This window comes from Antedon bifida, chromosome 9 (assembly GCF_963402885.1).
Source record: "Antedon bifida chromosome 9, ecAntBifi1.1, whole genome shotgun sequence".
NCBI classification, from domain to species: domain Eukaryota; kingdom Metazoa; phylum Echinodermata; class Crinoidea; order Comatulida; family Antedonidae; genus Antedon; species Antedon bifida.
In genome coordinates this window covers 15,440,454-15,465,774 of record NC_136234.1, presented here as the reverse complement: position 1 = coordinate 15,465,774, position 25,321 = coordinate 15,440,454, and the positions used below count along the sequence as shown (strand labels likewise).

General features: G+C 33.7%; 2 protein-coding genes across 6 annotated transcripts in view; both read right to left on the bottom strand.

Annotated features, from left to right (window-relative positions):
- Positions 1–85: 85 nt before the first annotated feature.
- On the bottom strand, positions 86–16,498 carry LOC144852743 (sodium- and chloride-dependent taurine transporter-like). The gene is made up of 13 exons (XM_078710707.1): positions 16,269–16,498; positions 8,388–8,519; positions 7,563–7,851; positions 5,636–5,774; positions 4,942–5,076; positions 4,712–4,815; positions 3,767–3,891; positions 3,327–3,439; positions 2,861–2,998; positions 2,216–2,318; positions 2,008–2,111; positions 1,433–1,612; positions 86–656 (listed from the first exon to the last, which is right to left on the bottom strand). The coding sequence occupies exons 1-13, from the start codon at positions 16,462–16,464 to the stop codon at positions 564–566; spliced, it is 1,851 nt and encodes a 616-aa protein (XP_078566833.1). The 5' UTR covers positions 16,465–16,498; the 3' UTR covers positions 86–563.
- Positions 16,499–17,726: 1,228 nt separating this feature from the next.
- Positions 17,727–25,321, bottom strand: part of LOC144852820 (kinesin-like protein KIF16B) — a 28,386-nt gene continuing 20,791 nt past the window's right edge. Inside the window, exons 27-31 of one of the 5 annotated variants that reach the window (XM_078710822.1) lie at positions 24,306–24,330; positions 23,472–23,516; positions 22,779–22,988; positions 22,522–22,605; positions 17,727–20,877 (exon numbers count right to left, since the gene is read on the bottom strand). In XM_078710822.1, coding sequence (XP_078566948.1) covers positions 20,722–20,877; positions 22,522–22,605; positions 22,779–22,988; positions 23,472–23,516; positions 24,306–24,330 — 520 coding nt within the window. In that variant the 3' untranslated portion in view covers positions 17,727–20,721. Of the gene's footprint in view, positions 20,878–22,521; positions 22,606–22,778; positions 22,989–23,471; positions 23,517–24,305; positions 24,352–25,321 lie in introns of all 5 variants that reach the window. The other 4 variants (XM_078710821.1, XM_078710824.1, XM_078710823.1 and 1 more) reach the window with 4 other exon arrangements.

Here is a 25,321-nt window from a genome sequence, read left to right as displayed (position 1 = left end):
AGTTTTGGCGGATTTTCCTTCCAGGCGACGACGGAAGCTATGATTTATTTAAATAAAGAATACGGATGCCATTTATGGTCAACAAATTAGATTCTTAATAATTTTATTTTGAAATTAAAAAACTGAATTACAGTTTTATTGATAATATTTAACTAATTAATTTATTCATTTAATTAAGATACAATGTTGATAATCTTTACTGTATATTCAGGGCTCTTTCAGAACCTGATACACGACAAGTGGTATCATAATTATGAATATGCCTTCCAACACCAACTCTCTTCTAATATGTGGATATACTAGGCCTATATCTGCAGTGGCGAGTCTCTCCGACTCATCACATTGCCTCTATTCTTTATGTCAACGCTCTGCCAGCCAGCTGTTCGACTGTTAGTGCTTCAGCCTCGCCTACTTGATTCGAAGACCTACTGGTTGTGTTATATAGGGGGCCTAGAGATTATTTATCAGGTTAGGTTGTTAGGTGGAATGGGTCTGATGCCATCATACACGATACTGTAGAAAGTTTATAGGCGTTAGACATGATACCGTAACAGCTGAATTGGTTACAGCTTTTCTTCTTCTGTTCCATGGTTTTCGAATTGGCTCATTTCTTTCTCTGTCTGCTTCAGCTGACTTGTTGTTAGGTATTTCAGCCTCTGTGTGAAAACAAGATTTTTTTATATTTTATATTGATATCTAGTATCGGTGTTTCCAATTGGATGAAACGCAATGATGAAGACGCAAAGCAAATGAGTCTACCAATCACAAGTGGACAATGATGATCCGTGCGATGTGATTATATTCATATTCATTTATTATCCAGAAAAATAAAAAAAACAATAATACAAAAAGCATAAATTACATAAAAACAAAAACAAGCATAGAAAAACGAAGAAGCACTATTGTCAAAAAGCAAAAATATCGCTATAAAAGACTCTCCTGATAGTGCTGGTGGCAAAATAACAGAAACAATGTTAAACATTTAACAATCCGGTAACATAGAATATATATAAACAGAATAAAAATTGCAATCATTATAAATAAACATGTCTGTGATATATACCGGAATCTCATCCCACATCCGTGGAAATGAAATAAAAACAGAGTAAAAAAAAAGCATTAGTACGAGACTTCTCGAAAAATTGGTCAAAATTACTTGCGTTGCGCTTACATCCTTGCGTTGCGCCCTAGCGGGAAGCGATATTTCTGTTCATACATAAGCTGGGGACCCCTCATAAAACGTCACAAAATAAACATGAATATTCATTCAAGAAAGAAACATTTATTGACCAAAATTCATTAGTCATATCCAATAAGGGTGTGACGTAAGAATTGAGCTAAACCAGGCTTTGGCATATTCATCAATCAATATTTATAATGATCATATCAGTTCATAAAATCAGATCACAAAAAAGAGTGTAGGCCTACTAACCTCAATAAAGGTACCTTCCGTTCTCAAGAATTGAATTGCAGCTACTGTTGGTACCATGACCATTGAAGAGACCGATAAAAACCAGCCGAATATGTAACCACCCGTCGGGTACGTGTACGTCTCATCAAACGACGAATACTCCAGCTTGGTGTATTTAACCAGGCTAAAAATGAATATTCCCTGCAATAGAAAAATATATAGTGTCAGGCTTCTCATCGCGCGTTCACATGTAAGTCACTCGCGAGCCGGCCGCATTTGTCCCCATCAGGTTATTTTTTTTTAGGTCTACTTAAAAGCAATATGACAAAAATGCGATATCCATTTTATTATTTTATCCGTTTTTTCTTTAATATTTTTTTTTCTTTTTGTGGCATGCACCACTTAGCATCATGCATTATGATGCATAATAAACCCCATCGGGTTATGGCAGAAATTAGGACATTATAGATGCGCTCATATAGCAGGCGTTAATATATATATTATTAAAAATAATCAAATTCTAATTCATCAGTTTTGTCTATTCTCCTTTCTTTAAATTTAGATTATAATGACAACGATTAGCTAAATCGACTTACAAAAGTAAAACATGGCGTACAAACTACCCAACAAGCTGTAAGCCAGTAACCATGGACTTTTCTTCCTAGCATTTCTTCAAAATGATTTAAGAACCGCCTTGCACCTGTACAGAGAAAACATAGATGGATACTTTAAGAGAGACATCTTCGCGATGAGAGCTACCTTTATCGACAGACAAAGGAGTTATGCCTGTTACCATTATCTTACCGTAAACCCAGCCTATAGCAATCGCTTCAAAGAACGCCAGCCATAACAACGTCGCCCCGCTTGCACAGTACGAATCAAACAGTTGGAATACATACATTCCACCCTGGGAAGAAATAAAGTTTGTAATACATCAAATCAAAATACATACAATTAGTAGTTTATTTATGATTCATAACTCGTCGGAACCTATTCAAGGGACCCAATACTGTATATCCATATTTATATAGCGCCTAATGTTGTAAAACCTCTAAGCGCTGAACATTATACCCCAGTCATTTTTTTGGGATCAAACACGTATGGAAACATACTCATATAATGCAGCTAGTAATCAGCGCAAAGGTGTCTCTTGATCTAACCGTGTTCCCATTTTTACAACTTAGTGGAGAGATGCAAACGTAAATAAAGCATCTTGTATACAAGCAATGCGCCGAGATTTGGATTCGAACCTCTACGATCAGTAGTCGAACGTCCAACACACTGCGCCACAGAGTACGCCCTTACATCCAGGGATGTTCATAGAATATAGAGGTTGACTGTAGTGATGAATTTCCAAAGCTAGGATAGGGATTTTCATAAAAAGGGTGTCCCAATGCAGGGTTTTACTGTATACATTTTGAATATTATTTGAATTAAAACAATACTTACGTATGTGACCATTGATAAACCAACGAGGAATGACCAGAAGCAGACGATTGCTATAAATATCTCTTTTCGATATCCTCTTCGAAGATAGGTTGGGAACAAGTCAACCATTGCTGTGACGAAACCTTCCACTTGGACAAACTAGAGACAGATACGGGTAAAGGAATTGATAAACAGTAACTTCTCCCATTCGTTAAAAGTGATCACTAGGACTCAACGGAAGGAAGTAAGCGCAACAACGTAAGTGATTTCACCAATCACAATCGATGGATTATTCAAACTATTGCTTGTCATTGGTCAATTCACTTGCTTTGCGTCTATACGTCCTTGCCTTGCGTCCTAAAGGGAGGCAATCTTTAGACGTATCATTTTATTTGACAGCGGTCTCTGGGTTGTATATGGCAGTCAGTTTATCCAACAATTTCAAAGCCTTTATGAATGAATTGTGTGTCAAGGAACAAGAACTTACCTCACTGTCAATACCAAGTAGAAGTATCATAAAGAAAAACATAAACGACCAGAGCGGTGCTACGGGCATCTGTGCAATCCCTTCTGGGTACGCTACAAAAGCTAACCCTGGTCCTGAAGATTCAAAAGTGTAATATGTGAGTATTTATATAAGCCTACACGGGTTTAGGTTCAGGGGGTAGCCGGTATGTGTGAAGCTGAAAGAAAAGACGGCGGCTTAATAGTCATAAAAGCGAATATATTGAGTGATGTTCCATGCAGTGGCCCTTGGTTTAGGAACCATAGTGACCCTCCGACGCTGGCGTTTTTAGCCTTTTTAAGATATTTTACTGCCTGCATGTTGTTTCCTTGTTGGGCCCTGTAAGCTCTGAGGCCCCTGGGTTTAGCCAGTAGTGAGCGCCCATAGCTGTTACACCACTGGTTCCATGTGGGCCTACTTACCAGATCTTGCAACTTCGTCCACAGGAATACCCTGTTTTACCGACATAAACCCGATAACTGAGAAGATGACAATTCCAGCATAAATACTAGTGCCTGAATTGACGAACGCAAAAACCACGCAATCTCTAAAGAGATATAAAGAGAAAATACCCATTAACAACGACTTATATTTTCACTAAAATACACTTGTTACGTCATTAAAGATTAAGATTTCAACCTTTTATATTGTCACACACGTTCAATCGAAAAACGCATCCATGGTAAATATTAAAAAACCAAACACACATATTTATTATTAGTACCACCATATACAGTTAATCGTATTTTCCCACATTATAAGGAACGTGCGTAACGCACGACCAAATACTCAATACAAAAATTGACACTACATTTATTTAAAAAAAAAAAAAATTGTACAAACATGGTTAGCCTATAAGTTCAACGCTAAAAAGTAAAACAATGAAAATATATACACTAACACTGTGTAGTTAGTCGATTTTTTTTCTTCAGATTTTCGAGTTTGTTCATATTTACATTGGTATTAGTTTATTTAAATCTAAAGGGCATCACTGGTTGTAGGCATCTGTTGGTATGTGCGCTTTACAAAATCGATCGACGTTTAATTATTTTTTTATAATAATAATATACAGATATTGCCGCGAGGTAATGATATTTTGCTCGAGGGAATATATCTTTCTTGAAGCGCCAGCTGAGGGAAATATATATTCCCGAGAGCAAAATATCATTGCCGAGGGGATGTAAAATCTTATTTACCGATATAAAAGGCGATATCTGTTATATTATATGTTATTATTGAAGTGCTAGTTAATAGTTACCATGTTACGTAATACACCGTAAGAATGTAAACCTATATTGAATTGAAAAAAAAATGCAATTTCACTAGTTTTTAAACTAGTAATTTTACTTTCTGTGTAATAATAATACCTCCAAAAGTTATGGTTGAACTTGTTAAAACTGCTGAGGGCGCACCACGTACCAACTCCGATGGAATAAGAGTAAAATGTCTGAGTGGCCGCGTCCATCCAGACCTTTAAAAATGTGATAATCATGATAATTTTTAAAGAAAAAGGAACAAAAGTAAAAGTTTAGTTACTGTTCCGAAAACAGTATTTACAAACACTGCTTGATATACACACTGTTAGGTGACTACATACCTGTGATTCTAATAATAAAGTCGTATTTGGTTTGAGATAAAATTCAAGTCCCACAGAAGCACCTTCCAGTGTGACAGATCGGATCAACAGGATTGTCAGGAAAATGTACGGGAACGTTGCAGTGAAATAAACAACCTGCGAAAATAAAAACAGACTAATGATACTAAAAAACACGTGACGTCAATTCATAGTAAGGCCAATTTACACTAGAAAGAAATCTAAAAGGTAACCACCATAACAATATTCCATCTATATTGCAATTGATGAAAATTATATTTTTATACGTCCAATCAAATAACGCAAGAGCAATAATATCGATTCTGTGAGTAGAATGATCACATACATCTGAACAATAACGGCCCTGGGTCATTCTAACTCTTGGTTCCCAAACTATGAAGCACAAGCGCAACGCAAGTAGAACGTAGTTCAATCTATGAAGCAACGCAAGTAATTTGACAAATCACGACCATCCACCGAATTGTTAGTCGTCGTGATTGGTCAACTAACTTCCATTGCGTGTACACCTTGTGTTGTGAAACCAGGCTTAGTGTAGATTGAGATTCTCCTATATCGTGTTGGTGTCGGCTAGATTAATTTCCATAGAATAATTTGATAATTAGAATCGGTTGTTCGGCAGTCGCATTAATTAATGTTTGGTAAAAATAAAAACAAGCTAATTTTAGCATAAAGTTACCTTTCCGGTACTTTTGACTCCTTTCCAAATACAGAAATAAATAATGACCCAGGCTAGTGCAAGGCAGCCAACCATTTGCCAATTCATACCAGCAGGATCATCGAAGCCTTCGGAGAGGTGAATCTTGAGTACATTGCGCCTATAAGAAATATTCATTCATGAAATAATGAATACGTGCATGGGCGTCGCGCAAGAAAATGGTAGTGTCGAAATAACAATCGAGAGATCATGGCTTTAAAAAATGCAATTGAAAAAGGATTTAAAAAACCTGGTGATAGATTGAAAAGAACGTTCACACTAATGTGATGGCGCTAGTTACATTCCGTTATGCGTGATTGATTAATATAATGACTTAATGCATACACGACATAAATACGGAGAAAGATTTAAAACCAGGTGATGGATTGAAACGAACGTTCATACTGTGATGGCGCTAGTTACACTCCGTTATGCGTGATTGATTAATATAATGACGTAATGCATAAACGTCATAAATACGCAGAAAGATTTCAAACCAGGTGTTGGATTGAAACGACCGTTCACACTTATACTGTGATGGCGCCAGTTACACTCCGTTATGCGTGATTTATTAATATAATGACGTAATGCATACACGGCATAAATACGGAGAAAGATTTCAAACCAGGTGTTGGATTGAAACGACCGTTCACACTTATACTGTGATGGCGCCAGTTACACTCCGTTATGCGTGATTGATTAATATAATGACGTAATGCATACACGGCATAAATACGGAGAAAGATTTCAAACCAGGTGATGGATTGAAACGAACGCTCACACTCATTGTGATGGAGTTAGTTACACTCCGTTATGCGTGATTGATTAATATAATGACGTAATGCATACACGGCATAAATAAGAAGATTTCAAACCAGGTGATGGATTGAAACGAACGTTCACACTCATGTGATGGCGTTAGTTACAATCCGTCATGCGTGATTGATTAATATAATGACGTAATGCATAGACGGCATAAATACTGAGAAAGATTTGTACTCGGGGTTCATTGCGTGTTCGGGAGACAGTGTACAGTTATGTAATTTTTTTTGCTTGAAATTCAGAAAATGTGTCATTTTGTACAATCCAGGGTACCGGAAAAGAACGATTTGCGATCTCAAAGTTAAATCTAATTACTGTACTGTTAAGCTTGACTAAAGAAGTAAAAATAGGAAATAGACGTCTGCAGGCAACAGACAGCACATCAAGTTGAATATCGGGTTTTACACTAATTATGTACATACTATTTATAAGTTGCAATTGGTGTAGGATATTGGTCTGATAGTAAAATAGTGTTATTTTCAATTAGAAATGTATACATTATTGATTGGCGAGTGCGTTTTTGTAATATACGGCTTTTGCTATTGGTCATTTTTAGTACATATTGTCTTCCGTCTAAAAAAATATAAAATACAGGAAATTCATTAGGCATTGTTCCCAATGCAAAAGTATAAAAATAAAGAAAAACAAAATTTTATTTGGGAAAACACGTTTACGACTGTAAGTCATTGAAAATCAGTAAAATTCTTATTCTATAACACTACGCACACGTTTAAAGTGCCTAAAAATAAGTGGGGCTATTATTATTATTATCAATAATGTTACAAAGGTTTATCATAAACATTATAAAGTAATAGTCTACACTAACACAACTTTACTGCCAAAGTTTTGTTAGTCACGTGATTTGATAATACGTCATGATGCGGGTTGAATAAAGATGGTGTTGAATAAAAGTACACGATTTGTTGAAGGTTACCTTTAAGCAATATAAACAATACAAAGTTTGCTAGTGTAGACTGAAGTGGCAAATTTTGGAAAACATTCCTTGACAAAGTTTGAGTTTCCACATAGTTTGGCAGTGTAAACAAGGCTTGAAATGTAGACATAATTATGTAATATTAATACATACTCCCAAAATTCAATAGCAGCGGGGACCAGTTTAGTTCCATTGATCTTCCCATCGTAAACTGTACCGTTGTACCATTCGCCGCCGATGTATCGGTTGGTGTAGTTACGTGCGCCGGCGTCGACGAAATCATCGACGGTAGTGCAGTACTTGGTGTTCCATTCATTATTACAGTTCGACCAAGGTAGAACACTGGAAAACGAGTTGAACATGTAGAACAGAGCCCATGCTATGATGACGTTGTAATAGTAGTTCACGAACTGCACTACAACCATATTGGCTACACCAATACCTAGTATTTATATAAGCAAAATTAATAAATTTATAACATTATACATGATTTTCAGATATAAATTGATTTATGATGCTATGATGACGTTCTGATAGTAGTTCACTAACTGCACAACAACCATATTGGCTACACCAATACCTAGTATTTATATAAGCAAAATTTAATAAATCTATAACATTATAAGGCCTACATGATTTTCAGATATAAATTGATTTATGGTGCTATGATGACGTTCTGATAGTAGTTCACCAACTACACGACAACCATATTGGTACCTGTATTTATATAAGCACAAGTTAATAAAGTTATAACAGTATAAATGATTATATATAAAATTGATTTATGATGTGAAAGAATTGAAACAACTTAATGATTAATTTACTGCAATAACCTATTAATGTAGAAGTTTATGAGGCAGTTACTGACAGTGTGAATTGCTCATAAAAAAACTCATACTTCTGCAGTAAGTACAGTAATCATGTTTACAGGGTACCGTCAGATAATACAACTTTCTATTTGCTTATTATTTTGTTTACCTTTGAAAATCGGACATATTGTCCAGCATGAAATTCCAGCTTGAGATGTATACTGTCCAATACCAATCTCCAAGAAAACCAATGGAATAGCTCCAACAATTAGACAGATGAAATATGGAATTAGGAAAGCACCTAATTAGGAAAAAAGAAAACACATTAGTTTAAGTTTTAGTTTAGTTTCATTTTAAAAGAATCATTTAACTCGTATCAGATTACCATTATATCTCCAAACTAATCTTCAGTAGTCTCTCTGTTCGGTTCTTTTCTCGTATGATTGCGGATATGTTTTAGAATTTTTACTTTTGCCCCTTTGTCAATCTTTTTTAAATGTCCTTGCCAATTGCTAAACTTTGTCAGCGTATCCCATAGTTTAGTACAGTATAGAACTCTCCTTTGGGACACTACACTATCAAACTTTATGTGACAAAAAAAGTGGACATGATGATGTCATATCACTACCATATTTAAGCATATCACTAACATATTTGGCATATCACATTTTTTGTCACATCAAGCTTGATAGTGTAGACAGAGCCAAACCTATTTAGGGACCACCCCTATATGGGATCAGTTTGATATTGGGTCCCAAGGGTGTCCCCCTAATAGAGGTTCTAAGTTTTACTTCCACTTCCTGTTTCGTCGTATGCCCCCTAATTAAACTGTGTGATCTCAAGTTTACCGGCAGCTTTCTTTTGTGGTAAGAGATGCAGAAATAAATTATACATAATTATACACGATTTCTTTTCAATAATAATCAGTACAATGCAGTATTACTAGGCCTATAGACAATTTGTAATTTCCGACAATATTATATTCTGTGCAAAACTTACCTCCGCCATTTTTGTAGCACAGGTATGGAAATCGCCATACATTTCCTAACCCGACAGAGAATCCGATTAAAGATAAGATAAAGTCAAGTTTACCAGACCATGTACCCCTCTCATTTAAACCATCATCCGACGTGGTTTTCTTTTCATTATCTACAATGATTTCTTTATCCGTCTTCATAATACCAATTGCGCTTCAATCAAGTAGGCCTAGTTAATCGACAACTCGACCGAACAGAATGATTGAGCAATCATCATGTCTTAAAAGTTTATACTGTTTGCAAACTCACTATTAAAACGAAGCTAATGTTTACAGTAAGGTGGTGGAGTATATGGTCCTATTTGAAGATCGTGGTTAAATTAAACAGATTAGCCTATATTGACCGGGGTATATAGCATCAGGAAAGCATATAATATGGATCATAGACTGTGATTACATAAGCTTACCCTTCCATTAAGTTATATCCAGGGCAGTGCACAGTGTATCACACTGCCCTGGATACAAGGTTTAACTGAATAGAAGGGGAGAGATCGAGACCGGTGGATACACCAAGGGAATCTAACAGGGGACACTGAGCACGCCTTGTCAAGATATGAACTCGTAACTGTCCTTTGATCTTATGCCTGGCTGCGACAAATACCAACAGTACTGTACCATGTACTAATCTCCGAGGCGCGCAGTTTCTGTAAAACCCGTGGAATGATCGTGTCGCAGCCAGAGGAAAAACCCCTTGATCTCCGGGGCTTAGCATCATTATTTTGATTGCCTGGATACACAGGGTCATAGTGCAAAACAGGGTGGTTTCTTATGTGAACAGAGCCTAGATAAGAGACACCGAGTAGATCCGGACCACCAAGCAACATGTAACAGGCAACCAAGTGGCAGGAAGTCAAGCAGTAGGTTGCATAGATTACGTCATCAGGTACGGTAACCAATCAACAGTAAGAATAGGTGGTGACCAAAAAAGAATACGTAGTCAATCAACAAAAACATCTTTTTGTACGCGTCCAAGTCTATATAGGGGACATATCGTTGGACAAAAAGTAGGGCCTGTGGCTATTTACGAATCATTAATCATTGATTTATGTAAACGGATATTAAGGATTAATAGTTTAAGTAGTATGTGTATTATAAACTGGGTAATTACCATGCAACACGCAGCATGATCTCGCACTGTAGGCCAACCATGTTTACCACGACAACCATAACTAGAATTCGCTCATTAGTCCAAAGTAGGCCTAACATTAATTTTGCCAGATTACAAACCCTCGGAATTTTGCAAAGCCAGACAGATAAAGAATAACATTAAAAAGCGTAGGCTAAATCAGAATCGCGGAAAACTATTTTGTATTTTGTGAATGAAAACGAATTCTATGAATTGCGAGGAAAAGCGTCGTTTGCCATTGTAACCGAAATACCGGTATAGGCTATGTGCTGAAATATATGCCGTAGGGTAGCAAAGTATACGGTATAACTACAATACTACAAAGGCGGAGACTGCTGCTGACAGATTTTCTAAACCCCGTTCTTTTGATAATTTAATCGAGAGCACATTAGCGACTATATTGTAATGTTCTACCACGGTTACTCCTTAGTGTAAAGATCCAGGGAGGGTGGTAAAACAACGGTAAATATATCCATGGAATACTCTGTAGAATCCCTCCTGTGGATGGGACACCCTATTAAAAGGCCACTTTCCTCTGTAACGACTGTAAGTGGCAATATGTTAACACTACAACCAACCTCTGGATATAACTCTGTTAAAGAGACATTTAATTGTTAGGTGGAGGCGTTCCATAGAGATGACCCTTTAATAGGGCTTCTACTGTGTGTGTATATAATTATATATGCCGTACCACGCCGAGAATCGCTATCCAATCGAGTTTGAACAATATCATGAAAGCCCCAGTGGTCTAATGATTAGGGGTTCGAGTCTCCGTTGGGGCGACTTTTTCTCATTCTCACAGATTTCCCTCATCTTTATCGTTTCAAATTAATTAATTAAATTTCATTATATCACTGAATAATTAATTAAATTAAGTATATTAATAATTAGTTATATATAATTATATATATTTGAAATCAGAATATAGGCCAGCGACGTGCGTAGGATGCGTAGGTTTTATTTCAATTATACGTTAAGCTCATAAACCGCTAATTATGAATTAAACTATTTTCTGAATATAAATTCCTCTTTTTTAACAAAATAAACATGAATAATTCATTAGTCTAATTATCATGACTATATAATTCGGTACAAAACGATTTACCTCGAGCCGTCTGTGTAGTCAAATGGTTTAGAATAATATGAACTGTGTAGCCTATGTCTATGTAAGGGGTTCGATTCTCATGAGCAACTTCTTTTTACTTTATTAAGATAGAGATTATTTAGAAGGTTAGGTTAAGTTAAATTTAGGAAGTGATCTCGTCTACCCAACTTAGATACGAAAAAAAAATCCTCTTGCCATCTCCGCAAGTCCTACGTAAATGGTAATTGAAAAAAAAACAAACAAACAAAACCCAATCAGAATGGTAAGAATTGTACAGACTACAGCTATACACAATTGAAAAAAAACCCCACAAGCTGTAGTAATTTACATGCGAGACACCTGAACTAATTTCACAAACAAAACAAACAAATTGTGTATATAAAAAAAAACAAGAGTTACTGACAGCTGAACTTTGCATGTCTGTGAAGTTGGTTACTAGTTCCTAGTTCCTAGTTCCTTATTCAAATTCAATTAAAGGGACATTCACAAATATTTAAAAAAAAACAGATTTTAATACGTAATAACTGTCTAATTGAGTTGATATTGCACCAACATGTTAGCCTTGACCTCCTCTACTTCTTCCGGTCAAAGTTTAATAACATTTTATGCATTTACGCCCTCTACGGCGAATAAGTAACTGGCTTTACGAACGTTATAACACTTGACCTGCTTAATTTTTTCAAAATATTTTGGTATGAATCGATCACCCTTGACCTACTCTACCTTTTGCCACTCCAGTTCCGCGAACTTTTTTGCGTCTACGCCCTCTACGGCGAATAAGTAACTGGCTTTACGAACGTTATAACACTTGACCTACTTAATTTTTTCAAAATGTTTTGGTATGGATCGATCAACCTTGACCTACTTTACCATTTGCCACCCCAGTTCCGCGAACTTTTTTGCATCTTCGCCCTCTACGGCGAATAAGTAACTGGCTTTACGAACGTTATAACACTTGACCTGCTTAATTTTTTCAAAATATTTTGGTATGAATCGATCACCCTTGACCTACTCTACCATTTGCCACTCCAGTTCCGCGAACTTTTTTGCGTCTACGCCCTCTACGGCGAATAAGTAACTGGCTTTACGAACGTTATAACACTTGACCTACTTAATTTTTTCAAAATGTTTTGGTATGGATCGATCAACCTTGACCTACTTTACCATTTGCCACCCCAGTTCCGCGAACTTTTTTGCATCTTCGCCCTCTACGGCGAATAAGTAACTGGCTTTACGAACGTTATAACACTTGACCTACTTAATTTTTTCAAAATGTTTTGGTATGGATCGATCAACCTTGACCTACTTTACCATTTGCCACCCCAGTTCCGCGAACTTTTTTGCATCTTCGCCCTCTACGGCGAATAAGTAACTGGCTTTACGAACGTTATAACACTTGACTTACTTAATTTTTTTTAAATAGTTTGGTATGAATCGATCACCCTTGACCTACTCTACCATTTGCCACCCAGTTCCGCGAACTTTTTTTGCGTCTACGCCCTCTACGGCGAATAAGTAACTGGCTTTTACGAACGTTATAACACTTGACCTACTTAATTTTTTCCAAATAGTTTTTGCATCGACGCCCTCTACGGCGAATAATTAATTTGTTATGGGTAGATGACCCTTGACTACTTTACCATTTGCCAAACTAGTTCCGCGAACTTTTACCTATGTCCTTTTACGGCGAATTCATTTTAGTTTTGTTTTGACTTGTTACGATTCTAGAAGATAATTTCTGAAGCAAACACAAATACAACAGTTTGGTTAAAAACGATAACCACAAGTTATTTATTCCGTTTTATTCATTAACACTTTTCAACACAAGTAGAACATGACTACCTGAAATTAAAACAGCATTTAAAGTAGGCTCTATCGTAGTATATAAACTAAGAACTAATAAATAACTTCTTACGTCAACATGTGACGACACACTGCATAGTCATTCAATACCACCCCACTTCAATAAACAGTTGCAATCGATCCCAATGTAATATCTTTTTAAACTTGCTTACAGTACCCATTTTATAAAAGCGCACAAACCAAATCTGAACTGACGGTTTTGTTAAATGTCATTACAGCAACTGTTACTTAAAAACAGTTTACACTACCTTATAACAGCAAAATTAACATATTATTCATTAATACTGTTACCGTTAATATTAAAAAGCGCACAATATTCATTGAGTGATAATAGTCGTTTAAACACAATATACAGTAATATTTTTAAAACTATATTTGTAGTACCCGTCTATACCTCACAAACTAAACAATTGGGTGAAATAGTGTTTGAAAAACGGTTTAGGCTTATAGACTTTATAACAACAAAATTAACATATTGTGAAATATGCCTTAACCTTTAATGTGAAACATATTCATTAATAATCCTTTATTAATTAACAATTAAAAAGCGCACATTCCCTGGGTGATGAAAGCTGTTTTAAAAACAATACAATAATTGTAATGTAACGAATGTAATGTTGAACTGTAAGTAGCTGAAATAATTTTTTATTTAACAATTTAAATATGCCTATTACTACTCTTTCATAACTTATATAACATTATACAATAATTTCTTTCAAAACTGTCAAAAGCAATTTTTTTTCCCATTGCATTTTGTTTCCTAGGTAATATGATGTAGGAAGATAATTGTATCTAAATGTTAAGCATCACATTAAGTTGTTTAAATGGTGTTCTTACGCATATCGTTTATGGCATAAATGTCTTTTATTATAAAATCTATAAATTACTAAATGTTTTACCACTGTAGACCTAGAATGTTTGAACAAATCTCTGAATTAAAAATCACCCACATAGGCCTACAATGACATCATCTTACAGTACCCATCTATAAGCGCACAAAAAAAAACAAAGCTGAACTAATGTTTTTTTTTTCAAATGTCATTACAGCAACTGTTACTTAAAAACAGTTTACACTACCTTATAACAGCAAAATTAACATATTCATTAATACTGTTACTGTTAATATTTAAAAGCGCACAATATTCATTGAGTGATAATAGTCGTTTAAACACAATATACAGTAATATTTTTAAAACTATATTTGTAGTACCCGTCTATATCTCACAAACTAAACAATTGGGTGAAATAGGCACTAATGTGGATTTTTTAAATTTCATGATATCAACTGTTACCTGAAACATATTCATTAATAATCCTTTATTAATTAACAATTCAAGCGCACATTAGTCCTTGAGTGATAATAGTCGTTTTAAACACAATACAAACAATATTTTTTTAACTATATTTTCTACAGTACCCGTCTATAGCGCACAAAAATAAATGTTGAAATAATGTTTTTAAAAAATACCTGAAAACGGTTTAGGCTAATAGACTTTATAATATCAAAATTAAGATATTCATTAATAATCCTTTAACCATTAATATTGCCAATTAAAAAGCACATATTCTTCCATGAGGTATAAAAGTTGTAAAGAGAATACAACAATTTTGATCGAAAGTAATTTTTTTAACTAAGTTGTTTTACCTAATACATTACCCATTATAGTGTACAAAGAAAACAATTATGTGAAATAATGTTATTCATACCAAATTAATTTGAAAACATTAAGTAGGTCAAGTGTTATAACGTTCGTAAAAGCCAGTTACTTATTCGCCGTAGAAGGCGTAGACGCAAAAAAGTTCGCGGAACTGGGGTGGCAAATGGTAGAGTAGGTCAAGGGTGATCGATTCATACCAAAATATTTTGAAAAAATTAAGTAGGTCAAGTGTTATAACGTTCGTAAAGCCAGTTACTGATTCGCCGTAGAGGGCGTAGATGCAAAAAAGTTCGCGGAACTGGGGTGGCAAATGGTAAAGTAGGTCAAGGGTGATCGATTAATACCAAAATATTTTTTTAAAAATATATAGGTCAAGTGTTATAACGTTCGTAAAAGCCAGTTACTTATTCGCCGTTGAGGGCGTAGACGCAAAAAAGTTCGCGGAACTGGGGTGGAAAATGATAGAAAAGGTCAAGGGTGATCGATCTATACCAAAATATTTTGAAAAAATTAAGTAGGTCAAGTGTTATAACGTTCGTAAAGCCAGTTACTTATTCGTCGTAGAGGGCGTAGATGCCAAAAAGTTCGCGGAACTGGGGTGGCAAATGGTAAAGTAGGTCAAGGGTGATCGATTCATACCAAAACATTTTGAAAAAATTAAGTAGGTCAGGTGTTATAACGTTTGTAAAGCCAGTTACTTATTCGCCGTAGAGGGCGTAGACGCAAAAAAGTTCGCGGAACTGGGGTAGCAATTGGTAGAGTAGGTCAAGGGTGATCGATCCATACCAAAATATTTTGAAAAAATTAAGTAGGTCAAGTGTTATAACGTTCGTAAAGCCAGTTACTTATTCGCCGTAGAGGGCGTAGACGCAAAAAAGTTCGCGGAACTGGGGTGGCAAATGGAAGAGTAGGTCAAGGGTGATCGATCCATACCAAAATATTTTGAAAAAAGGAAGTAGGTCAAGTATTATAACGTTCGTAAAAGCTAGTTACTTATTCGCCGTAGAGGGTGTAAATGCATAAAATGTTATTGAACTTTGACCGGAAGAAGTAGAGGAGGTTAAGGCTAACATGTTGATGCAATAACAAATCAGTTAGACAGTTATTACGTATTAAAATCTGTTTTTAAAAATATTTGTGACTGTCCCTTTAATTGAATTTGAATAAGGAACTAGGAACTAGGAACTAGTAACCAACTTCACAGACATGAACTTTGCAGCAACTACAAATGGCACAAAACCTTCGAAATAAAACAATCTTACCGCCTCCGTTCTTGTACGCGAGGTATGGGAATCGCCAAACGTTACCAAGTCCAACAGAAAAGCCAATCAAAGATAGCAAAAAGTCAAGCCTTCCTATCCACTTTCCACGAGGATTTAACTTAACACCACCAGTATCTTCGGTTGCATTTTCTGATTCAGATCGCTTTACTTGAGCGTATTTTCCAGTCTGATCCATGTTCGTAGGCCTACCTTTAATAGTACACCCTATAATGAATAGTATGTACAGATGTTCACGGTTATTATCAGTGAAAGTACAAAAGTGCTCGCGCATGCGTGAAACCACTACGATTTGTATTGTCTTTTCACTTGTGAATAAAAATAATAGATAGCCAGGGGGTTAGGGTCACTTGTATTATTTAATTTCGATTACTGGACATGCCATTCAATAATAACAATTATATTGGCACGAACAATACAATTACTGTAATAAACCAATATTTATAAATGCAGGAGGCCTAATAGTCACAAGCTACCCTGCTAAGAATGAGCCGGTGGGCATTTAGGTGCTGTAGGGACATACTACATTTCTATAAATGTCCTCCGTGGTTCTTCGTAGGCCTAACATTTTCTTTCTAATGCTAAAGTATGTTCTTCTTCTAACCCGGGAAGGTTTAACAGGATATTGAGCTAACGAACATGGGGTATTTGCTGATCTTATTTCCTCATAGGTTATCTGTGGATGATATCGGCTCATCCGAATGTATTGTTTTCGATACTACATTAAATGCATATACATTTCTTTTTCAAAAGCACTTAATAGGCCCATTTTTGCCCGGGTTGTGGGAAAGTTTGCTCCTTGGTTGTGGAACGTTAAAAATAAGTAGTAGGCCTGCATATTTAAAAAAAAATAAAATAAAAACGCAAATTGTATGCAGAAATCGTCAAAATAAAATAAGAATTAGAAACAACGAATCATTAGACTAATTCATGCTTCATGACTTAAATGGTTTATTACTGTAGAGCTGTAGGAAATGTCGAAGTCTGTGTCCGCTAGATAAAAACAAAAAAACTGTACTTACATCGGTGTAGTTTACAGTTTCTAACTGTTAAAACTACTCAGGACACAAGCTTATAATGGCGTCAACGTAGCGAGATACTTGGCAAAAATACAATAGTTAACAAACTCGAAATAGATGTATTATTGCTCAAGTAAACACGTACTAGCAAGCCTTACGACCATAAGTTTTCAGATACTGTAATCTCTATTAAGGGGACACCTTTGGGAAGTAGTTGTTTTAATATGGTATATAAAAAGTACAACACGATAGAAAACAGCTAAAAAGTTTGTATTACAATAAAAGTAAACATCTATACACATACAAAGGTTCAAAGGAGGCGTTGTAACTGAAAAAACCTTCCGTGTGTCGGTAACAGATCGTTATACTTACGTGTCTGAACAATGATGGACGACGATCCACCGCATGCACGAAGAAATAAACATTATCTAAACAAATATACTTATACACTATATCAATTATTTTATGGCATTTATTTATGAAAAGTTCGATTAAAAATACCGAATCACCAAAGCATTGACAAAGATACAAAAGTTTCAAAACAAGAAATATGAATAATTTTGGCTTAAAATACGAATTAATATTACGAATTCAGGTAAGTTTGGACAAACCTTTTAACTCACATAGGCCTACTGTACTATTGCTAAGTTTGAAGAACCAATCACAAAGTTAATAACCAAAATATTAGTATTTTTATCACTAAATCTTATTCTTTTCAATAATAATACATCTGCAAAACAAGTTTTAATTTTTTTTATATATGTAAATGTTGCACTTTCAAGTGACAGTTACTTTTTGTGAAAAATATGTCAGAAATCAAGCAAGCAAAAACAACCCACACAAAATAGTGAATTATCTGCCAGTAAAAACTGTTTTTATAAAATAAAGCTTCTTCTAATTCGCTTTTTGTGTGTGTGTAAATGACCTTCCTGCATTAAAAGAAAGTCGAGAAGTTAAACTCTTTCTTCAGGGATGAAAATGACTGCAACAAAAGTTATTGTACGAGTAGACAATTAGAAATCACGGTAGCAGTAATCCTACAAAGAGATTAGAACGTGGAATGGTATTTAACTATGCTTATGCTAAGATGGTATTTAACTATGCTTATGCTAAGATTACTATAGATCAAGCCATCCATGCTAGTTTTAGTAAAATAACATGTTAAAGTAGTATGATGATAATTTGTAACAAAAACGGAAATAAAAAACGTCTGCAAACTTTTTTTCTGTAGTTTGTCAACTGGCAAAAGTGACAATTATTATTATATCTCTAGCTAAAGTGGAGTCACACATGATTGGTATTGGTTTAGTAGAATAATTTTGCCATGATATCTATGTTATTAACATAAAAACATGATTTTCATTGATGTTGGTTGATGGTGATACCAATATAAAATTTAAAAATTATACAAAAATATAAAAAATAATAATTTAAAATAATGTTATCATTGGCAGTATTCTCTATTGAGTTGAATCATACACAAAATGAGTTGTTAAAATTAAATTATTTACATATTCAAAATGTTTAAAACCATTAAAAAAATCTGTCAATTTAAGATTTATAGAATCTTATTCACAAAATTTCTTTTGTAGCCACCTAAATGTTGATAAAATAAATAAATAAAATTGTTTATTGCTACAAATTTCAATAATTGAAAATATATTTTCCTAGTTTAATTACCCATTTGAAATAAATCTATTGTATGTATTATTGTATGTATTATGTAAGATAGATAGATAGCAAAGTGAGAGAAGACAGAAGATTCAGCGATGTGTAGCTACCATTAAAACCTATCTATTATAAATTGTTGCATTATAATCTATATAAAGATGTAGGCAACTTGGATACAACCTTGACAAATGGTGTATTAACTTATTTCAAATCCCATGCAACTTTTTGAATCCTTTCAAATGGAAAGAATTCAAAAATTTCAATCATTTATGCAAGAAGTGCAAGAAGGTCACGCCACACAATATAACAAGCAATTGACAAATGACATTAAGCCCTACAAGTACATATAACAACACATCCACATTAGGTAACAGGGCTAAATAAATGCCCCATTGTCAAATTGAACATACTTTGGTCATGCATGGCAATGCATGTCATTTCCAGGCACGCAATTGTCATTTCACGCACTCGCATTTAGACTAAAATACACATTGTTACGCAAGCTAAATCATATGGCCTGTATGGCCAACCTATGCATATAGTGTATCCTTAAAGCGTGGTTCCCATTAGAACGCAACACAACGATGTATTGATGCAAAGTGTTGTATTGCGTAATCACAAGTGGGAACAGACGACGCAACAGTGCTGCAAAACATGGCTACGGGAAATCAAATCAGTTCGAAAAGTTCAAAAGAACACTGGAAAACATAGTACAGCACATACTCAAAAGTATGCGGGGTGAACAAGATCAAAGTTAAGTCTACGGCAACTAACGTTGACACGCAACAAGCAGGTTTGATTTCACGTGGGCGGGGGCAAACACAATTATTAGAAGGGCATTTCCTTACGTTGCGTCGGTTGCGTTGTGTTGCTAGTGGGAACCAAGCTTAAGAAACTGGGCAGGAGGTACAGTATTCTATTTCAATGTTGAGTCTACCGTAAAGAAATAAATATTTAGCAATGCATTGATGCAACTTCTTAACTAACAAGTTTTTTCCTAATTCATTTACAGACCGTGTCTGCTGTTATTACTACAGTATATACTAATGTACAAAAATATATTTATCTGTATGGATTTTGTATATTACAAATGGAAGCACAATATTAATAATAACAATTATCTTATTGTGGTAAATATGCTTATTAGCATAACAATAAGGCAATGCCAGTCACACAAACCACAATATATGTTTTGGTATGACATTGACATGTATAGGGCTGAAATTCTTCAGTGCACAATGTACTACATTTTTGTGCCCTGTGGACAAATTTAAAATCAGTAGTATTTTCTACCACCAGGATAATTTATGAAAACACAAAATATGAGATGTATGTTTATAAGCATCACAACTTTGTTATTTGGCCTAGAAAATGGACTAGTCAATTATTAACCAACACAGTGGCCTGGTTAGAAAAATAAGCTGTGTAAATAAAATGACCTATTTGACAAAATTTGATTTTAAAAAAAATTGTTATTTTTTGTAATAAACAATAAACAGTTCAAAATTTTAAAATAATTTATTATAAATATATTTACATTATTTTAAATTCAAATAATTGTTGTATGTTTAAATTTTTATTGACAAAGTTAATTTTTATTTATTGTTAATTTTTAATAATTGCATAATGAAATGCAAAGTATAAACTCTCATTCATTCGCTACAGAAACCACAAGAGTGGGTGAAAGGAAAGTAAAAACAATAAAACGTAAGTGTTCATATTTCTCCATTCTACAGTACTCGATGCTACGTTGTACCATATTTTGTTGTTTCAAAAGCACCTTTCTTAAAGAATGGCGCAAACTCACATAAGATTCCTTTGGAGATGGTCCGACCCGGTCCTGGTGCTATGGGGCAATGATCTATGTTCAAGCACGCTTCAAGAAATTTCCGTAAATATTCCTGTTGAAGAGTTTAAATAACAACAATAATTACATATATTTTAATTCCTAGGTAATATTAATATGGATTGTTTAATTAATCAATCTATATTATTATCCAATGAACAAATATTGATCATTCAATCAAAAGATAGATTATTCAATCTGCAAATCAATCATTCAATCAATCGATAAATCAATCATTTAATCTACAGATCAATAAATAAATAAATCATTCAATCTACAGATCAATCAATAAATCAATCATTCAATCTAAAAATCAATCATTCAATCTAAAAATCAATCATTCAATCTACAAATCAATCATTCAAGCTATAAATCTACCATTCAATCTACAAATCAATCATTCAATCAATCTATAAATCAATCATTCAATCTACAAATCAATCATTCAATCTACAAATCTATCATTCAATCTACAAATCAATCATTCAATCTACAAATCAATCATTCAATCTATAAATCAATCTACAAATCTATAATTCAATCTACAAATCAATCATTCAATCAATAAATCAATCATTCAATCTACAAATCTATAATTCAATCTACAAAGCAATCATTCAATCAATAAATCAATCATTCAATCTATAAATCAATCATTCAATCTACAAATCTACCATTCAATCTACAAATCTATCATCCAATCTACAAATCAATCATTCAATCTACAAATCAATCATTCAATCTAAAAATCAATCATTCAATCTAAAAATCTATAATTCAATCTAAAATCAATCATGCAATCAATAAATCAATCATTCAATCTACAAATCTATAATTCAATCTACAAATCAATCATTCAATCAATAAATCAATCATTCAATCTATAAATCAATCATTCAATCTACAAATCTACCATTCAATCTATAAATCAATCATCCAATCTACAAATCTACCATTCAATCTATAAATCAATCATTCAATCTACAAATCTACCATTCAATCTACAAATCTACCATTCAATATACAAATCAATCATTCAATCTACAAATCTATCATTCAATCTACAAATCAATCATTCAATCTACAAATCTATCACTCAATCTACAAATCAATCATTCAATCTACAAATCAATCATTCAATCTACAAATCTATCATTCAATCTACAAATCAATCATTCAATCTACAAATCAATCATTCAATCTATAAATCAATCAATCATTCAATCTACAAATCTATAATTCAATCTACAAATCAATCATTCAATCAATAAATCAATCATTCAATCTACAAATCAATCATTCAATCAATCAATAAATCAATCATTCAATCTATAAATCATACATTCAATCTACAAATCAATCAATCAATAAATCAATCATTCAATCTATAAATCAATCATTCAATCTACAAATCAATCATTCAATCTATAAATCAATCATTCAATCAATAAATCAATCATTCAATCAATAAATCAATCATTCAATCTACAAATTAATCATTCAATCTATAAATCATACATTCAATCTACAAATCAATCATTCAATCAATAAATCAATCATTCAATCTAAAAATCAATCATTTAATCTAAAAATGAATCGTTAAATCTAAAAATTAATCACTTAATCTAAAAATCATTCATTTAAATTAAAAACAAGTAATCATTCAATCAATCAATCAATTTTATGTTACTTTTCTTACCTCTAGATTACCTCTACGCTTTAATACAACCTTTTCAGATCTATTTCCAAATAGTCTCTTTGGTGGAAAATCAAGTAGGCTAATCTGTGTAAAAATTGTAAAAATAGGAATTACAACCATATACACTTGGAATCTCAGGGTCCTTGGTTCAAATCCTAACTATATACACTATATATTTCAGTGCTACAGTAAGGCCTTATCCTAACTGATGAAAAAAATCAATCCGTTTAAGAGTGAAATGTAAACCATTTCAATACCTCATAGTACTTTTTCTTCATAATTTCATGTAATTCTCTGAACTTGCTGTACCGTCTGTAAACGACCCAAGTCTCGTTGAGTATCGTGATCTGAACTTCAAACACATAATGCGAATCCCAACCGTGGCCTCGCAACATGTATCGTGGTATAAGAATTTTTATGAGATCTTTTACAGCTTCAGTATGGGGTGCCAATGGTGCATCAAATGACTAAACGATAAATGAAAGCAAGTTAAATTAAATCAAACTTTTAAATAATACAGTACTACTTTAAAAAAATGTTTGAAATTTTGTTTATGTATTATCATAAATAATAATTTTTAATCATGATCTTTATTATTTGCTTTATTTTTTTTTTTATATATTTCTTGTATTATTTGTTCTTTTACTTTTAATATTTGCAATGCATGATTTTTGGAATTAGATACACCAATGTTTCAATTCATAAACATTTATTTAGATGACACAAAACAAGAAAATATGTAAATACAAAAAGCTTTATCATGTAACCCAACTAGAAGTGGATACTCACTACAGAACCAACACCCACAACCACCAAAAAATAACAGAAACACAGTAAAATTAAATTATTAATTTAATACACCAACATCAATTTGTAATTTAGATAAAACAAAACAGAGCAATATGTACAAACAAACAAAATAGCCCATAAAAGCAGCAAAATGTACTCACCTCTCCCCTCTTTTTACCATTACTATTAGGAAAACCATCAGTGTTCTGATGGGGAAAAACATGCAAAAAAGTACTAGTTAGAAACCAGATAGAACCATAGATTATATTGATTAAGCTACCAAATCCTGCTAAGTCTAATCTCAGACAGCAGCAATGTAAGATGGAATCACAAATGGACAATTGGTTTTTACTTTTACAATGAAGCTTTTGGCTACAAAATTGTCCCTTTGATAGAAAGTGACATAGAATATTCAAAGTGTTAAAAAACATAAAACCTGTGCACACACAGATACAATTGGCTCAAAGTTTAAGCTTTGTACTTTTATTTAGTCTCTTGCATCGGAGTTTTGATATTCATGACAGACCAAGTGACTGACCGTCTATTGTGACCTTTTTGACTTGATCAGTAACATTTGAGAATCAACCTTTTTTTGAAGTATTAGGTCACAGGCCTAACTTCAACTTGGAAGCCAGCCAACTATCTATCAGATATCAATGGCTAAAGTGTGTTTGGTACTTGTTTCTCGGTGAGTGATTGAGACTTATACATAATTTCCGGTGAAGAGGTACGTGCAAACACATTGTCAATTTGAACCATACAAATTCATCATGAATAGAAAGGAAAGGGAAAATGGTTGTGCTCATTGACAAAACACTACACAATATAGTTAAAAACACTGCAAAGTGCAAATAAAAGAGTCCCAACGAATAAATATGTACAGTATAAAGTATATCATTTAATTAGGAAGCTCTGACTACTATATACTAATAATTTATTGCAGTAATATTTATAACCACATACCTAAACCACAAAAATCAAAACATACAGCTTACCTTTAAACCTCCATATGGGTTAGACCTGCTTCCAAAAGAAACTTTCCTAAGTTAGAAAAAAATATCTAAATTTAACACAAATCAACTTGAACATGCCCACGAATGTACTTCAACCCAACCTAAGGCTTTATTAAAGGTCTTTCACCCAGCTTTAGGCAAAAGCCGTCCACCTTTGCCTAAGGCTCAAGTAAAAACCTTTCATCCAGCTAAAGTCCTTTGACCCTGCCTAAGGTTTAATTAAAGGCCTTCCATCCAACCTAAGGTTCCTTTAATGGCTTTTCACCCTGCTTAACACCATCTGTCCAAAAATAGTCTGCTAGGCACAGACATAATGTTAATTTTTTTTTATCAATTTTTTTTCACATCCATCAACCCCATATTTTTGCATTCTCCAGATCCCCATTCCTCTTAAACAGGCCTAAATAAATACTTTGAATGCCACAGTTAACAAGATCGGCAAATTTGATATCCTATTAATATTACTTGTATTGTATTGCCAATTTACAGTATATCATGGAAGTATGTTATACTGTATATTAAACATCTATACAATATTTGATTCCTCATTAGCGACTGGATTTGAGACAATCACCAAAATAGGATGGTACAGTAGTTAATTATTCACAAAATTCACAAAATTGTCTAATGTTTAATTAATTTGTAATCAAATGTTTATAAAAAAAGAAGGTTGGTTGATTTTTAGCAATACAATCGTGTCATTGTTTATTATTACTTGACATTCAATGATCATATAATTGCAATTCCAATTTGAAAGTGCAGTAAAGTGGAGACCTTTGTGCTGGACAGAAAATCTGTTAATGGTAAATGTTAAAGATGAAACAAAAAGATTACTAAAATCAGACTTTGAATAGATTATTTTGTAGCTTTAATAAAGTTAATCATTTCTGTAGAAAAAAAACTGGAAAAAATGAATGTTTCACTTATAAGATTATAATATAAATGGTTAAATTCAACCAAAAACCCATTGGCTGGCAGCCAATTTGACTATTTTTTGC

Coding starts and splice junctions, on each gene's coding strand:
- LOC144852743 (XM_078710707.1), bottom strand. CDS start 16,464: ATGGATCAGACTGGAAAATACGCTCAAGTAAAGCGATCTGAATCAGAA. Junction 8,520..16,268: donor CGCGTACAAGAACGGAGGCG/GTAAGATTGTTT, acceptor TTTCCTAATTAG/GTGCTTTCCTAATTCCATAT. Junction 2,112..2,215: donor TGCTATAGGCTGGGTTTACG/GTAAGATAATGG, acceptor TTCTCTGTACAG/GTGCAAGGCGGTTCTTAAAT.